Below are 27,538 nucleotides of genomic sequence, written 5' to 3'. Positions count from 1 at the left end.
GTGGCCCCAACAGAGCCTGGCTCCCAACCCCCATGAAACAGAGGACATGCAGTGAGGGTGCCTTCCTACCTGGTCATAGGTTCGTTCACTCCCTGCCTTGTCATTGAGCCCAGGGTTAAGAAAGGATTGGTTGGTTTTTATTTTATCTTAAGATGGGAGAACATGTTTGCTATACAAGACAATGAGAGAGAAAGGGTGCTCAGGGGTGAGCTGGGCACACCCCGGAGGTTCCGGGCTCCCATGCCCTGCAGGTGGGCACGCCTGCGAACGTTTTCAGAGCCCTCCCCTCCGCGTGAGCCATGATTCAGCGTATCCCCCTGGCACCCTATCAGACTCAGCCCCCAACATCTCAGTAGGCATTCTGAGGACCCCAGAGCCGCTGGCCAGGTCAAGTCCCCTGCACTCGGCCCTCCCCTCCCCGCACTCAGCCAGCTCTGCCTCAAGGGCGAGGCTGAGGCCTGGGTCGCTGCTGTACCCCTGCGCCCCTCCCCTTCCCTCCCCCAGCACTGCAGCCAGGCCTTCCCCTCCTGCGTCCCCTCCTGCCTGCTTTAAGTCCCAGCCCCCTCCCGGTCCTCTCCCAGCGTCAGAAGGCCGAACCCGCAGGATGTACAGCCCTCGATACGGGGGCGCTCCCCCGCAACCTGCGCCCAGCTTGGGGGAGGAGCTTTCAGGGTGCCAAGCGGAAGAACCGGGAGACCCGCGGCGCTCACCTGGCTCGGCGGGCGGCAATGTGACCGCGGCGCCTCGCCCTGAGCTTGGCCGCCAGGTGGCAGCAAAGCGCCGCCACCGCCCCAGCTCGGCGGCAGGTAAGGCAGGTTCGACCCCGGCCCGCCGTATTGCCAGTCCAGACTAGACCAGCCGTGTGTTTGCACACTTAGCAGCTGCTGAAAGGAGGCTTCCTACACAGCTGGATAGGGGGTGTCCCTGTGCCTTGCACTTAAGTAACAGTGCAAACTGAACCACGCTCTGAGTTTGAAGCCTGATGGCCTTACCTGACCCTAACCTGCCCAGATTCTGGCCTCACTTGTCCTTTCTTGTTAAAGTGGGGTGGGGATGGGAGGGAACAAGGATACCAAGACGTGGAGAGGTGTTGAAGTAGCCACAGCGGCTCAAAGGCAAGCCTTTCTCTTGGCTTTAAACTGAGGGATTCTACAAGCACCTGGCATGTCTCCTTCATCCTCTAATTTGATGTGTTTTTACTGCAGGCTCCTCCAGCCTGGGAACTATCTGTGGGCAGGTGTTCTCTGTCCCCACTCTGAGAGATGAGCTTAGAGCCAACACCAGCGTGCTCTGAGGCCACTGTGACAGTCCCTCCCAGCTTCCTGGAGCTCAGACTCCACGTCCTGGAGGACTCCAGGCCCCAGTGGCGCTCAGGACCGAGTGTGTGTCCCTGAAGCTGCTCTGTCCCTGGAAGCCTGTCCTCGAGCAGGGGGACAGTCTAAGAGGGGCGGCGCCAGAGCCCTGGGGCAGGGAGGGCAGCCCACCTCCTTCCCTGTGTGGCTCACTACCCATATCCAGGGCCTCTGCCAGGCTCACAGCCTGGGCCTTGTCTGCAGCTCTCCACCTGGTAGGGCTCGTGGGGCTCGAGCAGAGGAGCCTGTGGAGGAGTGGACGTGGAGCCGGGTGGTGGAAGCTACTTGTCAAGGAGCCAGAGCAGCAGGGTGAGGGTGGCTGTAAGGTCAGGTGATAAGGGGGCGGCCCACCCCTGCAGGTTGGGTTTAACATGGAAAGCTCCTTGCTATGTGACCCAGCACCCCCCACTTAGGCGAATATGCAGGAACTGAAACCAGGCATTCACACTGAGACATGTCCACACGTGTTCACAGCATCCCTGTTCACGGCAAGCAAGAAACAGGAGCACCCCACAGGCTCCTCAGGGGAAGATGGGTCAGGAGACCCTTCCATCCAGATAGGGCATGGCGTCCGGCCCACACCCCACACCACGTGGACGCACCCGGCAACGTGCTGAGCCAGCGAGGGAAGCCAGACACTGAAGACCATGGAGCTTGTCTCCCCCTCTGTACAAGATGTTCAGAATGAGGAAATCCACAGGCAGATGGAAAGTGGATGGGTGGTCACCCGGGGTAGGGGGTGGTGGTGCGGGGAGGAACGGGGAGCTGTGCCTTCATGGGGATGGGTTTCCTTTCATCCCTTGGAAATGTTCTGGAATCAGCAAGAGGTGGGAGTTGAGTAACATTGTGAATGTACTAAATGCCACCGAATCCTTCACTTTAAATGGTTACAACAGCACATTCGTAGTTTATATGTGCTTTACAATAATAACGGTGCTAATGGTAATGAATGTCCTAAAATCTCGCCTTCTGGTAACCCCCTCAGTCCAGACAGGTCAGGACAGCAGGTCGCCAGCACACATGGGCCAGACCGGAGCACGCGTGGAGGTCCGTGGGCGCCTGGCAGAGCACACGCACCAAACCAATGAGACAGACAGCCAAACCTGAAGAGCTGGTTGTCCAAGGAGGACCAGAGGCCAGTGACTCACAGCAGAGGAATGAGATCAGGGGAGACAGAGGGGAGACTGCCCAGGTGTAGCTGGGCCCTCGGGGTGAGGCCACCAGGCAGGACCTGATGAGCGCCCCCACCAAGGTTCTGGGTCCCGATGGGCCTCAGCCTTGCAGGGAGGGTGTGTGAGCAGGAGAGTTTGTATTGCAGTTCTGTTTGTGACGAGTGACAGTGCTTTCTCTTCCTATACAGTGCTATGGTTTTTGTTTTTAATCTGGATCTTAGTTAAACATTTGAACAAATTTAAAGACAAAACATGGAACACAGATGTGAGAGGGTTGGGATCCCAGAAACAGAGGTCTTTGCTCCTTGCCTCTCCTTGGTGGCTGCATCCTGCCAGGTGCCCTCCCCTGGGAACTTTTCTGTTGGCATCTGGGGGTTGCAAACTGTGTCCACTCCATCCCCTGCCCCTGCCCACCATGGCCTCAGGGGGCCAGAGACAAATTGAAGACATGCCCTGCCCCTAAGGACTCCCGGGATGCCTGGTGCTCTGGAAGAAATGGCCGGACAGGGGCTGTGCTCAACACTGAGCTGTGGGGACCCCTCCCAGGGCACTGGGCCCTGAGCCCAGAGTGATGCCAGCAGGTGGGTTGTGGTGGGGGAACAAGGAGACAAACTTCCGTGGAGATCGTGAGGCCCTGACCACCACCCACTGACCATTGCTGCCAATTCTCCAAGCCAGGCTTCAACAGTACGTGAACTGTGAACTTCCAGATGTTCAAGTTGGGTTTAGAAAAGGCAGGGGAACCAGAGATCAAATTGCCAACATCTGTTGGATCATCGAAAAAGCAACAGAATTCCAGAAAAACATCTGTTTCATTGACTATGCTAAAGACTTTGTGTGGATCACAACAAACTGGAAAATTCTTCAAGAGATGGGAATACCAGACCATCTAACCTGCCTCCGGAAAAGTCTGTGTGCAGGCCAAGAAGCAACAGTTAGAACCGGAGATGGAGCAATGGACTGGTTCCAAATTGGGAAAGGAGTGCGTCAAGGCAGTCTACTGTCACCCTGCTGATTTAACGTATGCGCAGAGTACGTCATGCAAAACGCTGGGCTGGAGGAAGCATGAGCTGGAATCAAGATTGCGGGGAGAAGTACCAATAACTTCAGATATGCAGATGACACCACCCTTATGGCAGAAAGCGAAGAACTAAAGAGACTCTTGATGAAAGTGGAAGAGGAGAGTGAAAAAACTGGCTTAAAGCTCAACATTCAAAAAACTAAGATCATGGCATCCGGCCCCATCACTTCATGGCAAATAGATGGGGAAACAGTGAAAACCGTGAGAGACTTTATTTCCTTGGGCTCCAAAATCACTGCAGCCATGAAATTAAAAGATGCTTGTTCCTTGGAAGAAAATCTGTGACAAACCTAGACAGCGTATTAAAAAGCAGAGACATTACTTTGCCAACAAAGGTCCACCTAGTCAAAGCTATGGTTTTTACAGTAGTCTTGTATGGATGTGAGAATTGAACCATAAAGCTGAGTGACAAAGAATTGATGCTTTTGAACTGTGGTGTTGGGGAAGACTCTTGAGAGTCCCTTGGATTGCAAAGAAATCAAACCAGTCAAGCCTAAAGGAAATCAGTCCTGAATATTCATCTGCCGGATTAATGATGAAGTTGAAACTCCAATATTTTGGCCACCTGATGCAAAGAACTGGCTCATTTGAAAAGACCCTGATGATAGCAAAGATTGAAGGCAGGAGGAGAAGAGGGCAACAGAGGATGAGATGTTTGGATGGCATCACTGACTCGATGGACATGAGTTTGAGTAAGCTCTGGGATTTGGTGATGGACAGGGAGGCCTGGCATGCTGCAGTCCATGGGGTGGCAGAGTCAGACACGACTGAGTGACTGAACTGCACTGAACTGAAGATGCTTTAAATGATGGGCCTGCCGTTACTTCTTGTGGCCCCACAGCGGTGCCCAGGCCAGCAGGAGGGAAGAGGAGGGTGACCAGGGACTCGAGATTGAGGTTATGAAGCCCCACCTCTGCATGCGTGGTTCTTGTGGACACTTGTAATGGCGAAGAATGTTGCTGGTCGGCCTGTGCACTTGCCCTCCAGCAGCCCTGTGAGTCAGCCCATCTTCTCCCTCTGCCCGTTGCTGCCCGCTCTCTCTGTCTCCTCCGTCCAGTGTCCAAACACTTGCCCATCAGACACGGACACGACACTGTGGCCTCTTTCTTCGCCTCCGAGTTGATGCCAGTTACTTGCGGCTTCTTGGCCGTCTCTGTGGCCGGGGTTTAGGGAGTGAGCGCTGAAAGCCGGCGGGCCTTCCGCTGTGAGTTTGGAGCCCCGTCTGCATGGTGACAACACTGCGTGGCCGCCCTCCCCTGAATTTCCCTCCAGACACCCTCGGGAAAATGAGCAGATTTGCCTGCAGTACCCCACTCCAGTACTCTTGCCTGGAAAATCCCATGGACGGAGGAGCCTGGTAGGCTCCAGTCCATGAGGTCGTTAAGAGTCGGGCACAACTGAGCGACTTCACTTTCACTTTTCACTTCCATGCATTGGAGAAGGAAATGGCAACCCACTCCAGTGTTCTTGCCTGGAGAATCCCAGGGACAGAGGAGCCTAGTGGGCTGCCGTCAATGGGGTTGCACAGAGTTGGACACGACTGAAGCGACTTAGCAGCAGCAGCAGCACGTCACAGTGGGGTCAGAAGGGTTGATGTTTGATGACAGCCACCTCGAATGGCATTTTGTTTCCCTTCTCTGGAGAGTTTTGCAGTCATCACAGACCTGCAAACATTCCTTGTGCAGCTATTAGAGGGGGTGGGGGCACCGATGCGGCTCTAGACTGGCCCCTCCCACAGTTATCCCTGGGAGGCAGGGACGACTTTCTTTCTTTCTCTACTTATTTGTGTTTAAAATATTTATCTTCCATTTCAACACTTTAAGAAACTTAATTTAAAAACCTCTTCAGTTGAAGCTTTTGGCTTTTCCGGGAAGAAAATCACATTATCTGCCAATAATAGTCAGGAGGCTTTTCCCCCATAAACCTCAAACCTCTTGCTTCTGGTTCTGGCTGATCCGATGGCTGTGTTCAGACCATGTCTTTGCCCCCAGTGTTCTCCCTCGGGGTTCTTTTCGGAAGCGGTGGCCCCCCCTCTCTCCCCGGCTCCACTCCAGCCCGTTTCACCTGATCTGGGCTTGGTGGGGTCGGAAAGTCAGGGCCCAGGCTCAGGCTCGGCCCTGGGGGCCTGGGGCTCCTGGCTGTCACCTCTGTGATGTGTCCCCGTCAGCTGGGCCTTGGGAGCCAACTCCTCACCCACACCCACCACCGTGGGTGGATGGATGGTGGGGGGTCGGGAGGAGGCCCCTCACCCAGAGCTTGTGCCCGGGGCCTGTAGGACCCCTCCCCTCCTGTGTGCAGACTCTCTCCCCCTGATGGCACCCTGGCCACTTGGGATCTGGGTTGTTCTCTGTAGAGATCTGAACATCTCCTGGGGTTCTGGGGCCCCCGGAGGAGGAGGAAGGATGCTGGTGACTCTCACCCCCAGAGGGAGTGATGGGTCCCTGGAGACCTGAGCTCGCCAAGTGTGGTGCTGTGACCAGAGGGGAACCTGGTTCCAGCTGGGGTGGTGTGTTGTAGGGCACTGCTGTGGCCCCAGCTTTCCTGGAATGACCTCCTGCCTGTGCCACAGCCGCCACTGCGGCTCCTCAGCCCCTCAGCCCCTGGCAGGAGCCAGGGTGCTGGCAGCACGGGCTGGTATTGGACCCTCCCGGGTGTTTGAGGAGGGGGCCCTCACTGCTCCTTCCCCGATGCCCACTCTTCACTCAGCTTCGTCCTCCACCACCCCCTGCTCTGAGACCTTCCTGCCGGGCCCCTGTCCTTGGCTCAGGGAGCAGCCGGACCATGCCCTCAGGTGGGGCCAGGGTCACGGCCTCCTCGCCTCCTCTCTGTGCAGCTCACTGAACCCAGGAGAGCCGGCTCTGGGTGTCCCTGCCTGAGGCTGTGGCCAAGCAGCTGCTGGGTAGACTCTTCCTGGTGGGCTGCCAAGGGTAGGGGAGGTGGGGGCTTACAGCAGTGGAAGGCTGCAGGCCGGGGGTCCAGCTCAGGGTGTCCTGGGGGCTCCGGGAGGACCGCCCAGCATCCAGGGTCACCTGCATCCTTGGTGGTGGCCACGTCCTCCTGTCTCTGCCTCTGTCACCTCCATGGCTGTCTCCTCCGTGTGTCTCCCAGCGCCCTCACCTCTTCTTACAAGGACACCCACCACTGGATTGAGGGACCACCTAGCTCCAGTCTGATCTGGAGGGACAGGGTGGTATCAGTCGAATACTTAGGGGTCCCAAGCTGGGGGTGGGCAACAATGCCTTCAAAGTAGCAGTGGGCGGCGGCTTCTTCCTGTTGGGAGTGAAGCGCACTGGTTGCTGCCCAGCCGGCTAGGCGGCTGGTGGAAAAGTGGTCACGGCCGGGGGCATTCTCAACAGGGCTGCTTTAGCCTCCCAGCAAAGGACACCAGTGCCCACTCCGATGGCACAATTCTGCCAGGGAGCAACTGGCCCTGTGGACAGAGCCCCATGTCGGTGCTTCTGCTCCTGGAAGGACCAGAGGTTTGTTCCTGTGGTGATGGAGGCATGTCCACCTGGGGTTTTGCAGGAACTTGGCTGGCACCACTATCTGGGAGCTTGGGTGTCTGAATCCCGTCCCATGGCACCTTAGGAGGCGAGAGAGAGGCCCACGGCCAGGCGCCAGCTGGGCACACCTGGGAGCCACTGGCTGGTGGCCCAGCTGGGCAGTGACACGTCATGGGTCAGGCTGTCCTCCAGGATGAATCCCAGGCAGAATTGCAGGCCTTCTCTGGAGCTGTGTCTCCAACTGTGGAATCAGGGTGCAGGGGCCATGGAGGGAGTCAGGGCCCATGGGGGCGGGAGGGAGCAGGGCTCACGAGGGGAGTGGGGTCATGGGGAAGCAGGGCCCCCGGAGGGAAGCAGGGTGCCACGGGGGGAGCAGGGTTTCCCCAGGGGAGTGCGGGGGCCACGCGGGGTGCGAGAGGGCGCAAGGGGAGCAGGGCTTGCTCACTGTTATGCTCAGTGGGGACTGGTGCTCCCGGAGCCCACAAGTCTGCACTGTGCAGGGTCAAGGGTCATGGCCCCTCAAAGGGTCCCAGTGTCATAAGGGTGTTGAAAGCAAAGTCGCAGTTGATGCCTGGCCGTGCTGGGCTTTGTGTCCAGAGGCCCCTGGTCAAGAACGAGGGGCATCCTGTTGGTAGGACAGTGACTGACCACCGGGAGGAGGGCTGTTGTGTCACAATGGAGGGCAGGGCACATGCAGAGCACGCCCCTGGCTCACCTCAGTTGTGACGGCCTGGGACTACAGCCCCGGCCCAGACGTCCACGTGGCCAGACGGAGCTCAGACACCTCAGGGATGGGGTGAATCTGCGGGTCATCGCCAAAGGGGGTCTAGTGGACAGTGGGGGGCCCTTCTGGCCCCCGGCATGGCCGCAGTGGCTGTGGGCTGGACCCTGAGCCCCGCTCTCCCCTGTCCTGCAGCTGCCATCCTCACACACAGTGGACGGTGCTGGACAGGGTGGGCTGCCATGTCCCCCTTCTGGGGAGCACTTGCTGACCAGTGTCCGGGGGGCTGGCAGCTCCTTTGTGGCTGCCTCACTCCCGTCGGCCCCCTGGCTAATCTAGGGTGGTGTAAGGGCTGGCATTTTTTCCCCACGAGGGCTGTGCATGCCCTGGGCCTCCTTGCGGGCGGTGGTCAGCCCTGCATCACCCTCCACCCAGCCTGGCTCCATCCACCTGCCTTCCACGGCCCAGTGGGTCACACTGTCTCAGCAACAGCTTCTGAGAACCCCAGCCTCAGAGCAGACAGGGTGCCATGTCCCTCCGCTGGTGGTGGTGAGGGTGGCGGCCAGCTGTGCTCCAGGCAGATGGTGGTGTGCTCCAGCTGCCCCGCCGAGCTCAGTGGCCTCAGGGGCTGCCCCGCGGCTCAAGCGGCCCGGTCACTGGCGAATGCTGCCCCTCATCCTGCCAGCCTGGGCCAGTGTTCCAGGACTTCATCCAGCAAGCCTGCATCCTCTTCACGTTCTTCTGGGCCTGTTTCCTCCGGCCTGGTTGTGGGTTGGCAGGTGAGGTTTTGGATGTCGGGCTTCCCAGGTGGCACTAGTGGTAAAGATCCCGCCTGCCAGTGCAGGAGACAAAAGAGACACGGGTTCAATCCCGAGGTCGGGAAGATCCCCTGGAGGAGGACATGGCAACCCACTCCAGTATTCTTGCATGGAGAATCCCATGGGCAGAGGAGCCTGGCGGGCTGCAGTCCCTGGGGTCTCACAGAGTCGGACAGGAAAGAGTGCATCCACAGCAAAGTGTGAATAGGGGCAGTTCAGTCGCTCAGTCGTGTCTGACTCTCTGCGACCCCATGAATCGCAGCACGCCAGGCCTCCTTGTCTATCACCAACTCCCGGAGTTCACCCAGACTCACGTCCATCGAGTCAGTGATGCCATCCAGCCGTCTCATCCTCTGTCATCCCCTTCTCCTCCTGCCCCCAATCCCTCCCAGCATCAGAGTCTTTTCTAATGAGTCAACTCTTCGCATGAGGTGGCCAAAGTATTGGAATTTCAGCTTCAGCATCATTCCTTCCAAAGAAATCCCAGGGCTGATCTCCTTCAGAATGGACTGGTTGGATCTCCTTGCAGTCCAAGGGACTCTCAAGAGTCTTCTCCAACACCACAGTTCAAAAGCATCAATTCTTCGGCGCTCAGCTTTCTTCACAGTCCAACTCTCACATCCATACATGACCACAGGAAAAACCATAGCCTTGACTAGACGGACCTTTGTTGGCAAAGTAATGTCTCTGCTTTTCAATATGCTATCTAGGTTGGTCATAACTTTCCTTCCAAGGAGTAAGCATCTTTTAATTTCATGACTGCAGTCACCATCTGCAGTGATTTTGGAGCCCCAAAAACTAAAGTCTGACACAGTTTCCACTGTTTCCCCATCTATTTCCCATGAAGTGATGGGACCAGATGCCATGATCTTCGTTTTCTGAATGTTGAGCTTTAAGCCAACTTTTTCACTCTCCTTTTTCACTTTCATCAAGAGGCTTTTTAGTTCCTCTTCACTTTCTGCCATAAGGGTGGTGTCATCTGCATATCTGAGGTTATTGATATTTCTCCCAGCAATCTTGATTCCAGCTTATGCTTCTTCCAGTCCAGCGTTTCTCATGATGTACTCTGCATATAAGTTAAATAAGCAGGGTGACAATATACAGCCTTGATGTACTCCTTTTCCAATTTGGAACCAGTCTGTTGTTCCATGTCCAGTTCTAACTGTTGCTTCCTGACCTGCATATAGGTTTCTCAAGAGGCAGGTCAGGTGGTCTGGTATTCCCATCTCTTTCAGAATTTTCCACAGTTTATTGTGATCCACACAGTCAAAGGCTTTGGCATAGTCAATAAAGCAGAAATAGATGTTTTTCTGGAACTCTCTTGCTTTTTCCATGATCCAGTGGATGTTGGCAATTTGATCTCTGGTTCCTCTGCCTTTTCTTAAACCAGCTTGAACATCTGGAAGTTCACGGTTGACGTATTGCTGAAGCCTGGCTTGGAGAGTTTTGCACATTATTTTACTAGCGTGTGAGATGAGTGCAATTGTGCGGTAGTTTGAGCATTCTTTGGCATTGCCTTTCTTTGGGATTGGAATGAAAACTGACCTTTTCCAGTCCTGTGGCCACTGCTGAGTTTTCCAAATGTGCTGGCATATTGAGTGCAGCACTTTCACAGCATCATCTTTCAGGATTTGAAATAGCTCAACTGGAATTCCATCACCTCCACTAGCTTTGTTTGTAGTGATGCTTTCTAAGTCCCACTTGACTTCACATTCCAGGATGTCTGGCTCTAGGTCAGTGATCACACCATCGTGATTATCTGGATAGGGGCAGGAGCTCCTCAATGACTGTTGATCGACTCACCAAGCTCAGTCCCCATGGGGCCCGAGAAAGGAGGTGCTTCACAGCTCCCTGGACGCCCACCCTGGGGGTAAAGGGGCTCAGAGGGGCTGGAGGGGAGTGAGAGATGCACCCCCGTGAGGAAGCCCCCCACTCAGCCTGCTTGTCTACCCTCCCCCCGGGGTCCTGGCCCTGGGTGCCTCATCAGGGGCCCTGCCCTCCCCCGCAGATGCTGTGGCTGCTCTTCCTGACCCTTCCGGGCCCGGGGGGCTTCGTGCCTATGTCCCTCGGTGAGTCCTGAGTCCCTGTCCCTGTCCCCTGCCCCGGCCACCCAGATGCCCCTGTACCAGTGCAGAGGGGACTGGTCAGTCGATCCCCGGGAGGGACTGAGTGTGTGCAGCCGGGCAGGGGTCCCTGATGGCGCCCTTTCTCGGCTTCCCAGATCCCAACCTGGGGAGGGAGCAGCATGGCACAGTGGGGGTGCACGATGCCCCTCCCGGCCGGTGGCCATGGCAGGCCAGCCTCAGAAGGCACAGCAAGGAGCGTGAGCAGTGGGAGCACGTGTGCGGGGGCTTCCTCGTTCACCTGCAGTGGGTGCTCACCGCGGCCCACTGCACTGGACGGTGGGTCACTCTGCTCGCTGCCCCCTTGGCTGGGGAGGGGAGCGGGGGTGGGGGGCACAGGGGGGTGTGGGTGTGGGCTGGGGGCCAGGTGCTGGGCCACACAGAAAGCCATGGCTCTGCCAGCAGCCAGCCCTGTTCCTGCTGCAAGACGAGCCTGGCCCTGCCCCAGCCCAGGCCTCTGAGTGGCTTCCGACCCCTCTCCCTCAGGGAAAGCCGGCAGGCTTCTGCCTTCAGGGTGCAAGTCGGGCAGCTGAGGCTCTATGACCCAGACCGGCTGATGAAGGTGACTGAGATCATCCCACACCCTGATTACAACCACCTCCTGTCTGCCAAAGGGGGTGCGGACATCGCCCTGCTGAGACTGGAGGCCCCTGTGACCCTCTCCCCTCACGTCCAGGTGGTCTCCCTCCCACCTGCCTCACTGAGGGTCCCCGAAAAGAAGATGTGCTGGGTGACCGGCTGGGGTGACGTCAGACTCGGAGGTAAGGTTCTGGGAGACCCAGTGGGCATGCACAGAAACCCTTTATTCTCTGTGATGTGGGGGAATCCTCTCCTTGTTTAGTGGGGTGAAATATACCTAACAAGGGCTTCCCTGGTAGCTCAGCTGGTAAAGAATCCACCTGCAGTGCAGGAGACTCGAGTTTGATTCCTGGGTTGGTAAGATCCCCTGGAGAAGGGAACGGCAACCCACTCCAGTATTCTTGGGCTTCCTGGGTGGCTCAGTCAGTAAAGAATCCTCCTGCAATGTGGGAGACCTGGGTTCGGTCCCTGGCTTGGGAAGATCCCCCTGGAGGAGGGAATGGCAACCCACTCCAGTATTCTTGCCTGGGAAATCCCACAGACAGAGGAGCCTGGTGGGCTACAGTCCATAGGGTCACAAAGAGTCGGAAACAACTGAGCGACTAAGCACAGCACATCTAACAAAGTTTTGCCATCTTAACCACTTTTAACTGTACATGAAGTACATTCACATGATTGTACAACCATCACCGCCATTGGCCATCAGAACGTCCCCCCACACAGAAGCGCCATCCCCCTCAAGCACTGGCTCCCCTCCCCCAGCCTCTGGTGCCACCACCAGCTCTCTGTCTCTGGGGATTTGCCTGTTCTGGAAGCTTCCTGTAAATGGAATCATACAATGTATGGTCTTTTGTGTCTGGCTCATCTCATTGAGCATGTTTTTAAGGCTCATCCACATTGTAGTGAGTCTCAGCACTTCGTTCCTTTTTTACGGCTAAGCTCAAACTACCGCACAATTGCACTCATCTCACACGCTAGTACAGTAATACTCAAAATTCTCCAAGCCAGGCTTCAGCAATACGTCAACCGTGAACTTCCAGATGTTCAAGCTGGTTTTAGAAAAGGCAGAGGAACCAGAGATCAAATTGCCAACATCCACTGGATCATGGAAAAAGCAAGAGAGTTCCAGAAAAACATCTATTTCTGCTTTATTGACTATGCCAAAGCCTTTGACTGTGTGGATCACAATAAACTGTGGAAAATTCTGAAAGAGATGGGAATACCAGACCACCTGATCTGCCTCTTGAGAAATTTGTATGCAGGTCAGGAAGCAACAGTTAGAACTGGACATGGAACAACAGACTGGTTCCAAATAGGAAAAGGAGAGTTCGTCAAGGCTGTATATTGTCACCCTGCTTATTTAACTTATATGCAGAGTACATCATGAGAAACGCTGGGCTGGAAGAAGCACAAGCTGGAATCAAGATTGCCGGAAGAAATATCAATAACCTCAGATATGCAGATGACACCACCCTTATGGCAGAAAGTGAAGAGGAACTAAAAAGCCTCTTGATGAAAGTGAAAAAGGAGAGTGAAAAAGTTGGCTTAAAGCTCAACATTCAGAAAATGAAGATCATGGCATCCGGTCCCATCACTTCATGGCAAATAGATGGGGAAACAGTGGAAACAGTGCAGACTTTATTTTCTGGGGCTCCAAAATCACTGCAGATGGTGACTGCAGTCATGAAATTAAAAGACGCTTACTCCTTGGAAGGAAAGTTATGACCAACCTAGATAGCATATTGAAAAGCAGAGACATTACTTTGCCAACAAAGGTCCGTCTAGTCGAGGCTGTGGTTTTTCCTGTGGTCATGTATGGATGTGAGAGTTGGACTGTGAAGAAAGCTGAGCGCCGAAGAATTGATGCTTTTGAACTGTGGTGTTGGAGAAGACTCTTGAGAGTCCCTTGGACTGCAAGGAGATCCAACCAGTCCATTCTGAAGGAGATCAGCCCTGGGATTTCTTTGGAAGGAATGATGCTGAAGCTGAAATTCCAATACTTTGGCCACCTCATGCGAAGAGTTGACTCATTAGAAAAGACTCTGATGCTGGGAGGGATTGGGGGCAGGAGGAGAAGGGGATGACAGAGGATGAGATGGCTGGATGGCATCACTGACTCGATGGACGTGAATCTGGGTGAACTCCAGGAGTTGGTGATGGACAGGGAGGCCTGGCGTGCTGTGATTCATGGGGTTGCGAAGAGTCGGACACGACTGAATGACTGAACTGAACTAAACTGAATATTCCACTGCGTGGATGAACCACATTCTGTGTATCTGCACCAGTTGATGGATGCCTGAGTGTTTGCCAGTTTTTGGCTCCTGTGAGTCAAGCTGCTATGAGCCTGAGGCTGCCAGCACCTATTAGAGCATCTATTTTCAATTCTTCTGGGTCTAGATCAGGTATGGAATTTCCAGGTCATCCTTTAATTCTATGTTTGATCTTTTGAAGGGGATTCCCCTTTGAGCTGAATGTATTTGAGACCTAGGTCTCAGATGGGCAGGTGTGTGGGATACTGGGGACTCAGGGCCTTTATTCTCTGCCAGGTCCCAGCAATTACACCCATGGTTCTCATGGGTCCTCACCATGACCGCTGGGGTGGGCCTTGACTGTCCTCCTGCATAGAAGCAAACCTGGGATCGAGAAGCTAGGGCCTGCTCCTGGGCATGTACCTGAAGAAGCCAAAATTCAAAAAGATACCTGTGCCCTGATATTCACTGCAGCACTGTTCACAGTAGCCAAGACATAGAGACAGTCTAGATGTGCATCAACACATGAGTGGATAAAGAAGATGTGGTACAGGTACACCATGGAATATTACTCAGCCATAAAAAAGAATGAAATAATGTCATGTGCAACCACACGGACGGACCTAGAGATTGTCATACTGAGTGAAGTCAGGACAGAAAAAGACAAATATCTTGTGATATTGCTTATATGTGGAATACGAAAAAATTGTACAAATGATTTACAAGACAGGAATCGTCACAGATATAGAAAACAAACATGGTTGCCAGGAGAGAAAAGGCTGGGGAGGGATAAAACTCACTGCTGCTGCTAAGTCGCTTCAGTCGTGTCAGACTCTGTGCGACCCCATAGACGGCAGCCCACCAGGCTCCCCCGTCCCTGGGATTCTCCAGGCAAGAGCACTGGAGTGGGTTGCCATTGCCTTCTCCAATGCATGAAAGGAAAAGTGAAAGTGAAGTCGCTCAGTCGTGTCCAACTCTGTGCGACCCCATGGACTGCAGCCCACCAGGCTCCTCCGCCCATGGGATTTCCCAGGCAAGAGTGCTGGCGTGGGGTGCCAGTGCCTCTCCACAACTATCTACATACAGGTGTAACCGAACCACTTTGCTGTACACCTGAAACTGATACAACATTGTAAATTAACGATTCTTCAATAAAAAATAATTAAAATAAACAAACAGAAAAAGAGAAGCTGGGGTCTGCCGTGGTCTCAGATGTCAGAAGGTGCAAACTTGAACCCATGTGGCTCAGAGCACCTTGTCAGGACAAGGGCTTGCTACATGCCTTCTCCAGGGAAAAAGAACTCCCGAAAGAATGCCGTCCTGGGTCATCCTGTCCTTAGGCTTATAGAGCCCTGCGTCCTGGTGCTGGGTGGATTTAGTGGCCGTGGGGAAGCTGAGCCCCAGGGCCCCAGGGTGCTGGGTCTGGACCCAGGGTTAGGGTTGGCAGTGGGGACCTGGAGCCCACTGCTGACGCCCCAGCGTGGAGCAGAGTGAGTGCCTGCCCTCACCTGGCCCCCGACCCCCGACAGGGCCGCTGCGCCCACCCCACCACCTGCAGGAGGCGGAGGTGCCCGTCGTGGGGAATGAGGTCTGTAACCGGCACTATCAGAACTCCTCTGCAGACGCCGCCCGTCAGATCTTCAAGGACAACATGTTGTGTGCGGGCAGCGAGGGCCGGGACTCCTGCCAGGTGGGACCCAGGCCCGCTCCATCCTCCCGCCCCTCCTCGCCCACGAGGGGGCACTGCAGGGCTCTGAGGGCCGCCTCTCCCGCAGGGTGACTCCGGGGGCCCCCTGGTGTGCAGCTGGAATGACACCTGGGTCCAGGTGGGCATTGTCAGCTGGGGAGACATCTGTGGCCATCGCGACCTCCCTGGGGTGTACACCCGGGTGACCAGCTACGTGTCCTGGATCCACCAGTACGTCCTGTCCCCCGGACACTAGATGGGGTGGGGGTGGGGTCTGCACGATGAGAAGACTGCCACCCCTTCTGGCCAACACCCCGCTTCTTTCCCAGGGCCAGCCTTGCCCTCCCAATCCCCCTTCCCCTCGCCCTGGGAGGGAGAGACAGCGAGAAGCCCCGTGCGCTGTTGTCTCCCGGCAGTGTGGTGGCCCCTGGCCTGCTGCTCACCCTCTGTCTCCCATTAAACTCAGAAAAGCCAGCCCCCGACTGTGGTTTGGGATTGTGGCGTTGTGCTTGCTGGAGGGAGCCGTGCGGGGGACCCTGAAGGGGTCCCTGGACTCTGGCGCTAGGCTGGGTTGCCATGGTCTGGGGGTGGGGACATTTCTGGGAAAGCTTTCTGGGAGCTTGCGGGGGAGGGTTAACCTTGCCCCTGGGTGTGTCCCTTTCCAGTGAGTGCAGGGCAGTGACTTTGTTCTGATCACATCCCGCTTGCCCAGCCCCACGCCTCCCGTGACGTTGGTTCAGGACTCTCACCCCCAGGAGGGGTCTCTGGAGCATGTTCAGTTCAGTTCAGTCGCTCAGTCGTGTCCGACTCTTTGCGACCCCATGAATTGCAGCACGCCAGGCCTCCCTGTCCATTACCAACTCCCGGAGTTCACCCAGACTCACGTCCATTGAGTAGGTGATGCCATCCAGCCATCTCACCCTCTGTCGTCCCCTTCTCCTCCTGTCCCTAATCCCTCCCAGCGTCAGAGTCTTTTCCAATGAGTCAACTCTTTGCATGAGGTGGCCAAAGTACTGGAGTTTCAGCTTTAGCATCATTCCTTCCAAAGAAATCCCAGGGCTGATCTTCAGAATGGACTGGTTGGATCTCCTTGCAGTCCAAGGGACTCTCAAGAGTCTTCTCCAACACCACAGTTCAAAAGCATCAATTCTTCGGCGCTCAGCTTTCTTCACAGTCCAACTCTCACATCCATACATGACCACTGGAAAAACCATAGCCTTGACTAGATGGACCTTTGTTGACAAAGTAATGTCTCTGCTTTTCAATATGCTATCTAGGTTGGTCATAACTTTCCTTCCAAGGAGTAAGCGTCTTTTAATTTCATGGCTGCAGTCACCATCTGCAGTGATTTTGGAGCCCCAAAAAATAAAGTCTGCACTGTTTCCACTGTTTCCCCATCTATTTGCCATGAAGTGATGGGACCAGATGCCATGATCTTCATTTTCTGAATGTTGAGCTTTAAGCCGACTTTTTCACTCTTCTCTTTCACTTTCATCAAGAGGCTTTTAAATTCCTCTTCACTTTCTGCCATAAGGGTGGTGTCATCTGTATATCTGAGGTTATTGATATTTCTTCCGGCAATCTTGATTCCAGCTTGTGCTTCTTCCAGCCCAGCGTTTCTCATGATGTACTCTGCATATAAGTTAAATAAGCAGGGTGACAATATACAGCCTTGATGTACTCCTTTTCCGATTTGGAACCAGTCTGTTGTTCCATGTCCAGTTCTAACTGTTGCTTCCTGACCTGCATATAGGTTTCTCAAGAGGCAGATCAGTTGGTCTGGTATTCCCATCTCTTTCAGAATTTTCCACAATTTATTGTGATCCACACAGTCAAAGGCTTTGGCATAGTCAATAAAGCAGAAATAGATGTTTTTCTGGAACTCTCTTGCTTTTTCCATGATCCAGTGGATGTTGGCAATTTGATCTCTGGTTCCTCTGCCTTTTCTTAAACCAGCTTGAACATCTGGAAGTTCACGGTTGACGTATTGCTGAAGCCTGGCTTGGAGAGTTTTGCGCATTACTTTACTAGCGTGTGAGATGAGTGCAATTGTGCGGTAGTTTGAGCATTCTTTGGCATTGCCTTTCTTTGGGATTGGAATGAAAACTGACCTTTTCCAGTCCTGTGGCCACTGCTGAGTTTTCCAAATGTGCTGGCATATTGAGTGCAGCACTTTCACAGCATCATCTTTCAGGATTTGAAAGAGCTCAACTGGAATTCCATCACCTCCACTAGCTTTGTTTGTAGTGATGCTTTCTAAGTCCCACTTGACTTCATATTCCAGGATGTCTGGCTCTAGGTCAGTGATCACACCACTGTAATTATGTTGGTCATGAAGATCTTAGGAGGGGCTTTAACCCAGTAAGTGAAGGGGTGGCCCTGATCCCACCCTGTGCATTTCAGGGACGCAGGTGAGATCAGAGCTGCCAGTACCTGTGGAGGGTTCCCCAGGGACTGGCCCATGAGCCCTTCTGCCTGTCCCCCTTTCTCTCCCTGAAGCTGATACTCAGCCTGGAAAATCACTCCCACCTGGGACCTGGAGGTGCCCGGGGACACATGGATCCTGCCCCTTTCCGTAGCATGTACAAGTCTGGGGTCTGGCAGCGGGTGGGCCCCCAGCCCCGGCGAGGTCCCCCTGGAGACACTAGGGCGCCCCCCTACACATCTGTGTCCAGGCCTGGGTCCTGGGGGCAGGAAGCACCCAGCATGTGTCCTGGGGACTCGAGGCCTGAGGCTCAGGGTGTTCCAAGGGGTCAGGGCTGAGACGGGGCGGGACACGTGGGGTAGGGAGCGGCCCCCTCTATGAAGTGGGCGCATGGCTCCCCTAGTGGGCAGAGTGAGGCCCTCCCCAGCTCGGAGGGCTCCCGTGGGCACCTTGAAACCCCAGGGAAAGACCCTACGAGACTGTGGAGGGCCTAACACCATGGTGGGCAGCCTCAGACGAGGCTGGACAGTGGGTGGAGACCACCACCATTGGGAGCAGGTGGTTCCCAGAGGGAAAAGGACCATGACACTGGCTTCCCAAGGCCGGGAGCTGTACCCCCTCTGATACAGTCGTCCTGGGCTGTGGTCCTCAGGGGGATGGCTTGGCCGGGCCACCCTTGGCCATCCCGACACCTCCAATACTCTCTGTGTGCCCTTTCCTGCCGCCCCCTCCCCGCCCAGCTCTCAGCCGCAGCCTCTGGCTTCCAGGTTGCGTCTGTCGTCCAACACTCTCCACTGCGTGAACGCACCGCTGTTTGTTTCTATGTTGTTTAATTAATGTATTGGCTGCACCGCATATGGAGTCTTAGTCCCTCGACCAGGGATTGAACCTGCGCCCCTGCTTTGGCACCTTGGAGTCTCAACCACTGGACTACCACGGAAGTCACCTACCTGTTTATTTTTATTTGAACTTAATTTCCTTTTTTTTTTTTCAACCTGAATTTACCTGCTCAGGATATTGGTGCTGTTCCAGGTCTCTGGTGAGTGTGTATCAGGCTAATCTTTCACACTGGTTTGCGTGGGAATGTGTGTCCATTTCTCTTCTTGGAAAGCCTGCGTTTTGCTCTGTAGCCCTTGACTTTGTCATTGGCCTTGAAATGCCATTTTAACAGGTTAGTGCTTATTTTAACCTGCATTTTGCTAATGACTCAGTCTGCTGTGCGTTTTCATGTGCTTCCTTGGCACCCTGCTAGCTTCTCTTGTAAACGCTTTCTCTACTTGGGCTTTGTTGGGGCAGTACGACCGCAGGTTGGAAGACAATTTCCAGACACAGAGTACTGCAGTAGGGAGGGAACTCATTAAGAATAAAAAGCAGAGATAATGCAGGTGCTGCGAGCACCTTGGGTCAACCTCCTCACAGGCCAGGGAGAGTCGACAGTTTTCATGGGTTAGTAGCCATCTTTTACAGCCTCAAGACAGAGAAAATTCCTGCTGGAAGATTGGCATTAGGTAATTGGTTAAGTTCAGGTGGTAAAGAATCTGCCTGCAATGAAGGAGACCCGGGTTCGATCCCTGGGTCGGGAAGATCCCCTGGAGAAGGACATGGCAACCCACTCCAGTGTTCTTGCCTGGAGAATCCCATGGACAGAGGAGCCTGGCAGGCTGCAATCCATGGGGTCACAAAGAGTCAGACACAGATGAGTGACTAACACTTTTTATTTTAGGGCACTGTAGGTTGACTATTGGGGTGGGCATCTTTGCCTAATTTGGGGTGAGGAAATTTGCTGGTGGTGACTGGGCTGGGGGGGTGTCTTTTGGCAATGGTTACAAAGGGGCTCAGTCAGCTTCGGAGGGGACCTTGGCTCTGGGCTCCACTTCTATGGCCTTGGGACGTGACCTTGGGACAAAGCCTTGAACCTGTGGCCTTCGGGCAGGACTCAACACGTTTTTGTTTCTCAGGATGGTGTCTGGGGAATTCTTTATCTGTTCTGGATACAAGTACTTCATGCTTTGCAATTACTTTCTCCCTGGGACTCCTCACCCCATTTTCTCGGGAGTGTTTTTTGGGGAGCGTAGGTTTCTGGTTTTGATGCCATCCAGCGTGTCCCCGAGGTTCTGTCTGTGGCCCACGCTCCCCTTTGGCCGGCTTTTGCCTGTAGCGTCTTTTCCATCCCACACTCTCGTGAGTGGCCTGTGTCCGGGGTATTTCCGATGCCCTCCTTCCGTGCTGGTGTGTAAACTGGTGAGCTCACTGTCATCGCCTTGATGTCATATAATCACTGACGTCCTCAGACTGGCTTCTACCTCCTTAACTTACTAATTTGCATTGTCCCAGCATTTCTCAGAGAAGGAAATAGCACCCCACTCCAGTATTCTTGCCTGGAAAATCCCAGGGACAGAGGAGCCTGGTAGGCTGCAGTCCATGGGGTCGCTAAGAGTCGGACACGACTGAGTGACTTCACTTTCACTTTTCACTTTCATGCATTGGAGAAGGAAATGGCAACCCACTGCACTGTTCTTGCCTGGAGAATCCCAGGGACGGCGGAGCCTGATGGGCTGCCGTCTATGGGGTAGCCCAGATTCAGACACGACTGAGGCGACTTAGCAGCAGCAGCAGCAGCATTTCTCTACCTTCTCCCCTTTTTCTTCTAGAACAGACATGTGTGCACAACCCCGATAAGAGAAGACGTTGATCGGCCGTTCATCTCCTGTCTCACGTGCCCTGAATCGGCCATCTGGACAGCATCTAGACTGTTAATTCTGGGTCACTGTGGCTGCCTATCTCATCGTTCTCTTTGACGGCATCTCTTTTAAAAAGATAAGAATGATGATGGTCTTTGATGATGAGATTTGATTTCCTTTGCTGAGTGTATCTTTTGGGACATTTGCCTTTTATTGAGCTTTACTGTAATCGATTCAAAGGTCTGGGATGTGGTGTTTCTGAGAATATGCTTGTGTTGCCCTCTTCCTCAAATGGCTGTTCGCTTGCTTCTAAATTGTCTTCTTCACCACTCTGAAAGATGACTTGCCTGTCAACTTGCATCTGCTGTTGTTGTGGGATCATCTGATACAACTACTGATTTTTCAAATGAGCTGTGACTCCTCAGACTGTTAGACATGGTCAGGATCCCCTCCACCTGCCCAGCCTGCCCCTGGGGGTGCCGCCTGCTGTTTTGGCTTCGGTTCTGCCCTGAGATGAAGATTTAGGGGAGGCTCCCTGTGGAAGGGGAGGGAATCCTGGCAGGGAGGGGACAAGAGCTGGTGACATAGGTGTGGAGAGGCTTCCCACTGTGGGTTCAGGAGCTTTCTCTGCCGAGGCTCTTCTGGAGTCAGGAGAACATATCGTCCTGTGACATCCCTCCAGAGGGACTAGGGAGCCGTCGGTGGGTGGACCCGCCTGACATCGGTCCTGCTGTGAAGCCGCACCGATGGCAGGGCCAGGCGTGAGGCTTTCTGCTGGGATGAGTCTCCACTCATCAGTGGATTTAGTGGCTGATGCAGGGCTCCGTCCTCAAGGGTGGAGAGGAAGATGGGTCGCGTGCCTCTGGTCTCACCGGGAGTGTTTGACAGGAGCCAAGTTTTGAGCTGCTTCCCATTGTCTGGATGGGATTTATGCCGGAGAATGGGGGTTTGAGGTGCTTTCAGGTTGAGGACCAGGTGAGGAGGGGGAGTGATGGGGAGCGGGGGGTGCCAAACCCAGGCCGCGTGCTGCCATGTGCTGCTGGAAACAGGCCGGGAACCTCAGCCTGAGAGACAGACCACAGGCACCACAGGGGCGGGTTACAGACTAAGAGATGGAAGGCGAGCATTTGAAAGCTGGTTCCCACCAAGTCCCCAGGAAGCCCTTTTGAGGGCATCTAGAAGGGGCCGTTTGCACCCCAGATGGGTGAAGACTGAGGAGACAGTGCCTGGAGGTGGCAGCAGCAGGGAGCAGACGCTCTAGGGCTGATGGCAGGTCCCTCTGCCCTGCAGGGTGGCTCGGGAGCCAGGCTGCTGCCCTTGTCCCTCGGGGTGGGGAGGGGAGGTGGTAAAAGAGCACACCAGCAATGGATTCAAATGGAAACACTGTTTATGTTCGTGTAGGCAGAATCTGTACGCGACCTGAAAGCCCTTCTGCTGGAGATGAATGACTGTGTGTGGGCCCTGTCGCCATCCAGGCAAGCAGGCAGACCCTGGAGGCCGCGATGCTGGTGTCACCGCAGAGCGGGGATGAGCTGCGGGGTCATCCACTGGAAACACCACGCAGGCGAAGCAGCGCTTGCAGTGGTGAGGGCGCGGCCTGCGGGCTTCAGACAGGGAGGTGGGCTCCTCTGCAGCATGTGCAAGCGTGTTCAGGGCAGAGACGCCTGGTTGACGGCCATCATGATGAAGTCTACAATAGCGCGTGCTGGGGAGGCCGTGAAGGGAAGGGGAGCCTCCTGTAGTCGGTGGGAATGTAAGCTGGTCAGCAACTGTAGAAGACAGTATGAAGGTTCCTTAGAGAACTGAAAACAGAGCTACCACCATGCACGTGCACTAGGTCGCTCTAGTCATGTCCCACTCTTTGCAACCCCAGCCTGCCAGGCTCCTCTGTCCATGGAGATTCTCCAGGCAAGAATAGTGGAGTGGGTTGCCATGCCCTTCTCCAGGGTATCGTCCCAACCCAGGGATTGAACCCACATCCCTTGTGTCTCCTGCCAAGAGCAGGTGGGTTCTTTACCACTAAGCCACCTGGGAAGCCCCAGTGCTACCATATGACCTAGCAACCCCACTCCTGGGCATGTGTCCAGACAAAATTCTAGTTTGAAAAGATACACGCACCCCAATGTTCATAGCAGCACTAACACAATAGCAAAGACTTGGAAGCAAACTAAATGTCCGTGAACAGATGACTGGATAAAGATGTGGCGCATATACATGACGGAATATTACTCAAGCATGAAAAAGAATAAAATAATGCCATCTGCAGCAACATAATGGATTTAGAAATATCATACTAAGTGACATGTTAGAAAAAGACAAATACCATATGATATCACTTTTATATGGAATCTAAAATATGATTCAAATAAACTTATTTATAAAACAGACACACTCACAGATATGGAAAACAAACTTTTGGTGACCAAAGAGGACCAGGGAAGGGAGGGATCAGTTATGAGTTTGGGATTAACAGATCCACTTTACTGTGTCTAGACAGCCAATAAGGATCTCCTGTATGGCACAGGGAATTACATTCAATGTCTTTTAATAATGTATAATGAAGAATACAAAAAAGAATATGTGTGTATGTGTGTAACTGAGTCACTTTGCTGTACATCTGAAATGAACACAGCACTCCCCCAACCCTAGGCCTTGCTGCCCTTCCCCGACCCTCCCTGCTGAAGACCTGCGTGAGCAGAGAAGAGCCTGCAGGCGAGAACCCACCATCTCCCTCCTCCAGGCCTGGGGATCCTGGGCTCGGCTGTGAGGCAACCCGGGCTGGGCAAAGCCCCGCAGATCAGGCAGGAGCGTGTCTCCTCCCAGTCCCGGTGCTGGATGTGGAGACCTGCTGGGGCAAGGCTGGTCCTCCGGGGACCTCTGTCCTCGGCCTACACACGGCACCTTCTGCCCGGGTCCTCCGAGGTCTCTCCATGCGTGTCTGTGTCCTTCTCCTAAGGACACCTGCCATGTTGATTAGACCGTCCCCCTGATGACCTCTCTAACAACCCCCTCTCCAAATACAGTCACATCCTGAGGAATGGGGGCCAGGGCTTTAACACAGGAATGCAGGGGATATCACTCAGGCCACAAAGGGGACCCGGGCTCCCTGGAGAACTGGGAGAAACACCTCCGGCCCTCCTGAGTCTGGCTGACTTCTCTCAAATGCACACCCCTCCCCACACACAGGGGTCCCTCTGGACCCCAGACTCTCCTAGAAGACACCTCGCAAGTGGGTCCAGGCAGAGAGGTGCCAGCTTCCAAGGGGTTGGGAACCGGGACCAGGGAGGGGCCCAGGGAAACCCTCACCCCTCATCCTCCAATTCTTTCCCGATCTCAAACCTGAGAACAAACAGGCCCTGAGCTGACCCTCTACCCACCATGCCCCAAGACCCATCCTGCCTTCAGAGGCTATGGTCAGGGCAGCACTGAGACCACATACCCCCGGAGATGCCCGGGTCCCCAGGGTTCCCATGGGCGCCCGGCCCACACTCTCAGTGCTGGAATGCTCCTTTGTCCTGGCTCTGGAGCCTCCATGGGCATCAGTAACTGTTAGCCCTCAGGGTCTGGGAGAGACGTCAGGAGGGTCATCAGCCCAGGCGCTGGGCTCCAGGCTGGAGAGCAGCCCTCGGTCCCTGGGGGTGGCCGGTACCCAGAAGAGCAGGGCCTGGCCTCACCACCCCGCCTCCGATTAAGGACCCCCTGGGGCAGCAGCCGGCCAGCGCCCCTCAGTCGTCTCCCTCCTCCCTGCCCACCGAGTGTCCCTCCCAACGGGGCCCACCTGGGCCGGGGGCTCCGGGCTCTCGCTTCTTCCCCTGCCCGGGCCCCTGCCCCCACCCCCTGCTGGAGGAGGCTGAGTTGAACTGGCCCCGGTCCCTGGCCCCCACGGGTAGAGGACCGACCTGGCCACAGCACACAGCCCTGTGCCCACTTCCTGTTTGAGGGGGATAAATGGGGCCCTGGGGGAACCGGGGGCAGAGACGTGGAAGCAGCTTGGAGGAGGCCACCCTCCTGTCCAGACCAGCTGGAGCCTCAGGCCACCCTTCCCGAAGTTGGTGCTGGGGGTCCAGCTGCCCCTCAAGACCACCTGCACATGCTGTGGCTTCTGGTCATGACCCTCCCCTGCCTGGGGCACTCCGTGCCCGTGACCCTGGGTGAGTTCACACCCCACGTAGTGCCCTGAGGATCCCAGGACCCATTTCTGCACCCAGGGTTAGCCCATCTGGGGGGCAGGGGCCTCCCCGCTTCTGAACAGCTTTGCCTGGGAAGGCCATTGTCTGGGTCCCTGATGGCTCCTTACATTGCTTCCCCAGGCCCCGGCTCAGGACGTGAGCTGGTAGGCATCGTGGGGGGGTGCGATGTCTCGGCCAGGAGCTACCTGTGGCAGGTGAGCCTGAGGTTCTACAATAGGACAGCTGGCCTATGGATACACTTTTGTGGGGGTTCCCTCATTCACCCCCAGTGGGTGCTGACTGCTGCCCACTGTGTTAAGCCGTGAGTATTCTATGTCCCTGTCCCTGTGGCTGGCTGCAAGGAGGGTGGGGAGCAGAGGGGGCTGGGGGAGGTGTGTGTGGGTGTCCAGGGGCCCCTCCCCAGCTCTGGGGGTCCCCAGCCTCCTCTGAGTGGCTCCCGGTCCCTCTCCCCAGGAAAAGCCAGAAGGCTTCTACCATCAGGGTCCAAGTTGGGCAGCTGAGACTCTATGACCATGACGAGCTGACCAAAGTGTCCAAGATTGTCCAACACCCCGATTACGACCAAATCCTGTCTGCTGAGGGTGGGGCGGACATCGCCCTGCTGAGGCTGGAGGCCCCTGTGAGCCTCTCCTCTCACGTCCAGGTGGTCTCTCTCCCGCCTGCCTCACTGACGGTCCCTGAGAGGAAGATGTGCTGGGTGTCCGGCTGGGGCAAAGTCACGGTTCACTGTAGGTTTGGGGAGACTTGAGGCGAAGGATGAGGAACTGGGGAGGCTGGGTCTTCAGGGAAAGCAGCTCACTCTGCAGACCTTTGGACCCCAGGGAGGGGTATTCTGTGTGGTTCTGGACGGGAACCTTTTGGAACAATCTCAGGGGTGGGCCACTAACTCTGGGTTCTGGTCAGACTCTGCCCCAGCTGTCCTGGGCTCTGACCCTCTCAGCCTGAGCACACAAGGAGGTCATCAGGTCATGGGGAGGAGGTCTGGGTCACTGAGCGTGGGCGACCCGCCAAGGTCAGGGTTCCTCCATGCTGCAGGGGCACCTAGACGTTTGAGAATCATGTGATCAGACCCCGAATTCATGGCTGTGGGGACACTGAGTCCAAGATCAGGGGCGCTGGGTCTAGATCCCAGGGTCGGACTGGCAGTGGGTCCCCAGGCCCCCCGCAGACCGAGGGGAGCCCCTCCCCAGCACGGAGCTCACCCAGCCTCTCCCCGCAGCGCCCCTGCCCCCTCCCTACCACCTGCAGGAGGTGGAGGTGCCCATCGTGGGGAACCAGGTTTGTAACCAACACTATCAGAAACTTGAAAACAGCACCAAGCCAATCAAGGATGACATGCTGTGTGCCGGGAGCAAGGGCCAGGATTCCTGCAAGGTGGGATCCCGGACTCACCCTCTAATCTGTCCCCCCAACCCCTGAGCAGGGGACCCGCCAGCCCCACTGCCTAGGGACATGGGAAGTGCTTACTGAGTGGTGTTTTCCCACAGGGTGACTCCGGGGGGGCCCTGGTGTGCCTCTGGAAATGCTCCTGGGTCCAGGTGGGAGTTGTCAGCTGGGGCCACAAGTGTGCGCTCCCCGACTTCCCTGGGGTATACACCCGGGTGACCAGCTACATGTCCTGGATCCGCCAGTATGTCCCACTGTCCCCAGGGCCCTAGACCTGGAGACCCCCAATCTTCTTCGCTCAGGGGCCCCTGGTGGTCCTGGGGAGAAGGCAGGGGCTCCAGAAGGGGGCACCGTGTAGAAGGGAGAGGCCGGCAGTCAGCTGTCTGTGACGTGAGCCTCATTAAACTGTGCAGAGCTGCTCCCAGGCTGTGTGTGCTTGATCTGACCGGGGTGGGGGTGGGGGATCTCTGGGTGGGCTCCCTGGGCACAGCTGGCGGGGAGCAGGGTGGGCCCACCTCCTGGGGAGGTATCCTCGGCTTCTCCCCCTCCCGCCACCGCCGTCTGTTGCCTGCTTCTCTGAGACCCTGCGGCCTCAGTCCACACGTCCCTCCCCACCCCTCCCTACCCCTCCTCACCTGACACCCGCGCCAGGAGAATGGGGTCCCCGCTGGCATCTCTCACGACTACAGCTGTTTCTTACGGGATGTGTCCTGTGGGCCCCCTTGGACAGCTGGTCTCTGGGGTTCGGAGGTGCGTCTAGGTGACACTGGAGGAGTAAGGGGCCTGGGGTGCGGAGACAGCCCCGGCAGGGGGGCCCAGCGGGAGGGGTGTCCAGGTCCACGTCTTCACGCTGCTCAGCCTCCAGCTGACTCCCCCCGGCCAGGCCTCTCAGGACCCATGTGAAGAGCCAGCTTCTCCTGAACAGAATGAGGCGTCTGTCCAGAATGGATTCTGGCCCCTCTCCCTGTGGGACCCAAGGGCTCTGAGGATGAAGTTTGGGGCCCAGTTACAGTGTTCTGGGTCCTAATTAGTTTTAACTGGCTTGAGCTCAAACTGGACACAGCTGATTCCTAGTCCTTGAAAACAAACTGGGCAGACAGCTGACTGTTTAGACTCTGTGCCAATTGGAGGACCTGCCCATTTTTGTAGCAGCAATGACAGGAGCCTGATCGGTGAAATTGGGTCCAAGGTCGATGCGCCTAAGTGGTGATCACCATAGGTGTCAGCAGGACAAGCTGATCTGAATGTCTTGATGACAGGCTGAGGGAATAAAAAGTGATCACTAAACTCTTTGACGCTTAAAAAAGTGAACTAACAGTTGGTTGTAAGGTGCTGTAGGATTTACAACCAAATCCTCAAGTGGAATACATTTTGTTGACCCAGGATGGAAGAAGTATTCACTTATTGGGGTCTGGGGAAGTCGTTCTGTCTTATACATGATTGAACTCGATCTTATGCTAACTTAACTCTCAGGCTGTTTGTGGCCATCAAACACACATTGTGCACCTGCTTTAATTATTAAAGAAAAGGGCGCATTGGTCAGAATTAAGGAAAGTAAACGCCTCCCTTCC

At 55.4% G+C, this 27,538-nt stretch overlaps 1 protein-coding gene and 1 long non-coding RNA gene across 6 annotated transcripts; one reads left to right on the top strand and one right to left on the bottom strand.

Moving 5' to 3' along the window:
• Nucleotides 1–7,111: 7,111 nt before the first annotated feature.
• Nucleotides 7,112–21,714, top strand: LOC617663 (mastin). 5 transcript variants are annotated; one of them, XM_024985342.2, is made up of 7 exons: nucleotides 7,114–8,608; nucleotides 10,656–10,716; nucleotides 10,869–11,049; nucleotides 11,257–11,332; nucleotides 11,447–11,531; nucleotides 15,128–15,288; nucleotides 15,374–15,753. In XM_024985342.2, the coding sequence occupies exons 1-7, from the start codon at nucleotides 7,970–7,972 to the stop codon at nucleotides 15,539–15,541; spliced, it is 1,371 nt and encodes a 456-aa protein (XP_024841110.1). In that variant the 5' UTR covers nucleotides 7,114–7,969; the 3' UTR covers nucleotides 15,542–15,753. The 5 variants fall into 5 exon arrangements, with proteins under 5 accessions (XP_059737470.1, XP_024841111.1, XP_059737471.1 ...); XM_059881487.1 differs by lacking the exon at nucleotides 15,374–15,753 and adding an exon at nucleotides 20,362–21,714 and having other exon boundaries at nucleotides 7,112–8,608; nucleotides 11,257–11,531; XM_024985341.2 differs by having other exon boundaries at nucleotides 7,113–8,608; nucleotides 11,257–11,531.
• Nucleotides 21,715–21,756: 42 nt separating this feature from the next.
• Nucleotides 21,757–27,154, bottom strand: LOC132343834 (uncharacterized). The gene is made up of 2 exons (XR_009492804.1): nucleotides 26,603–27,154; nucleotides 21,757–22,160 (listed from the first exon to the last, which is right to left on the bottom strand). It is a non-coding gene; the product is annotated as an uncharacterized lncRNA (long non-coding RNA).
• Nucleotides 27,155–27,538: the final 384 nt, after the last annotated feature.

This window comes from Bos taurus, chromosome 25 (assembly GCF_002263795.3).
Source record: "Bos taurus isolate L1 Dominette 01449 registration number 42190680 breed Hereford chromosome 25, ARS-UCD2.0, whole genome shotgun sequence".
Taxonomy (NCBI): domain Eukaryota; kingdom Metazoa; phylum Chordata; class Mammalia; order Artiodactyla; family Bovidae; genus Bos; species Bos taurus.
This window is presented reverse-complemented; position numbering and strand designations above follow the sequence as displayed.

What these genes read in the sequence shown, in the direction of transcription:
- LOC617663 (XM_024985341.2), top strand. Translation starts at nt 7,970, where the DNA reads ATGGCCGCAGTGGCTGTGGGCTGGACCCTGAGCCCCGCTCTCCCCTGT. An exon ending in GCCTGGTTGTGGGTTGGCAG is followed by an intron (nt 8,609 to 10,655) that starts GTGAGGTTTTGG and finishes CCTCCCCCGCAG; the next exon opens with ATGCTGTGGCTGCTCTTCCT. An exon ending in GGGTGACGTCAGACTCGGAG is followed by an intron (nt 11,532 to 15,127) that starts GTAAGGTTCTGG and finishes GACCCCCGACAG; the next exon opens with GGCCGCTGCGCCCACCCCAC.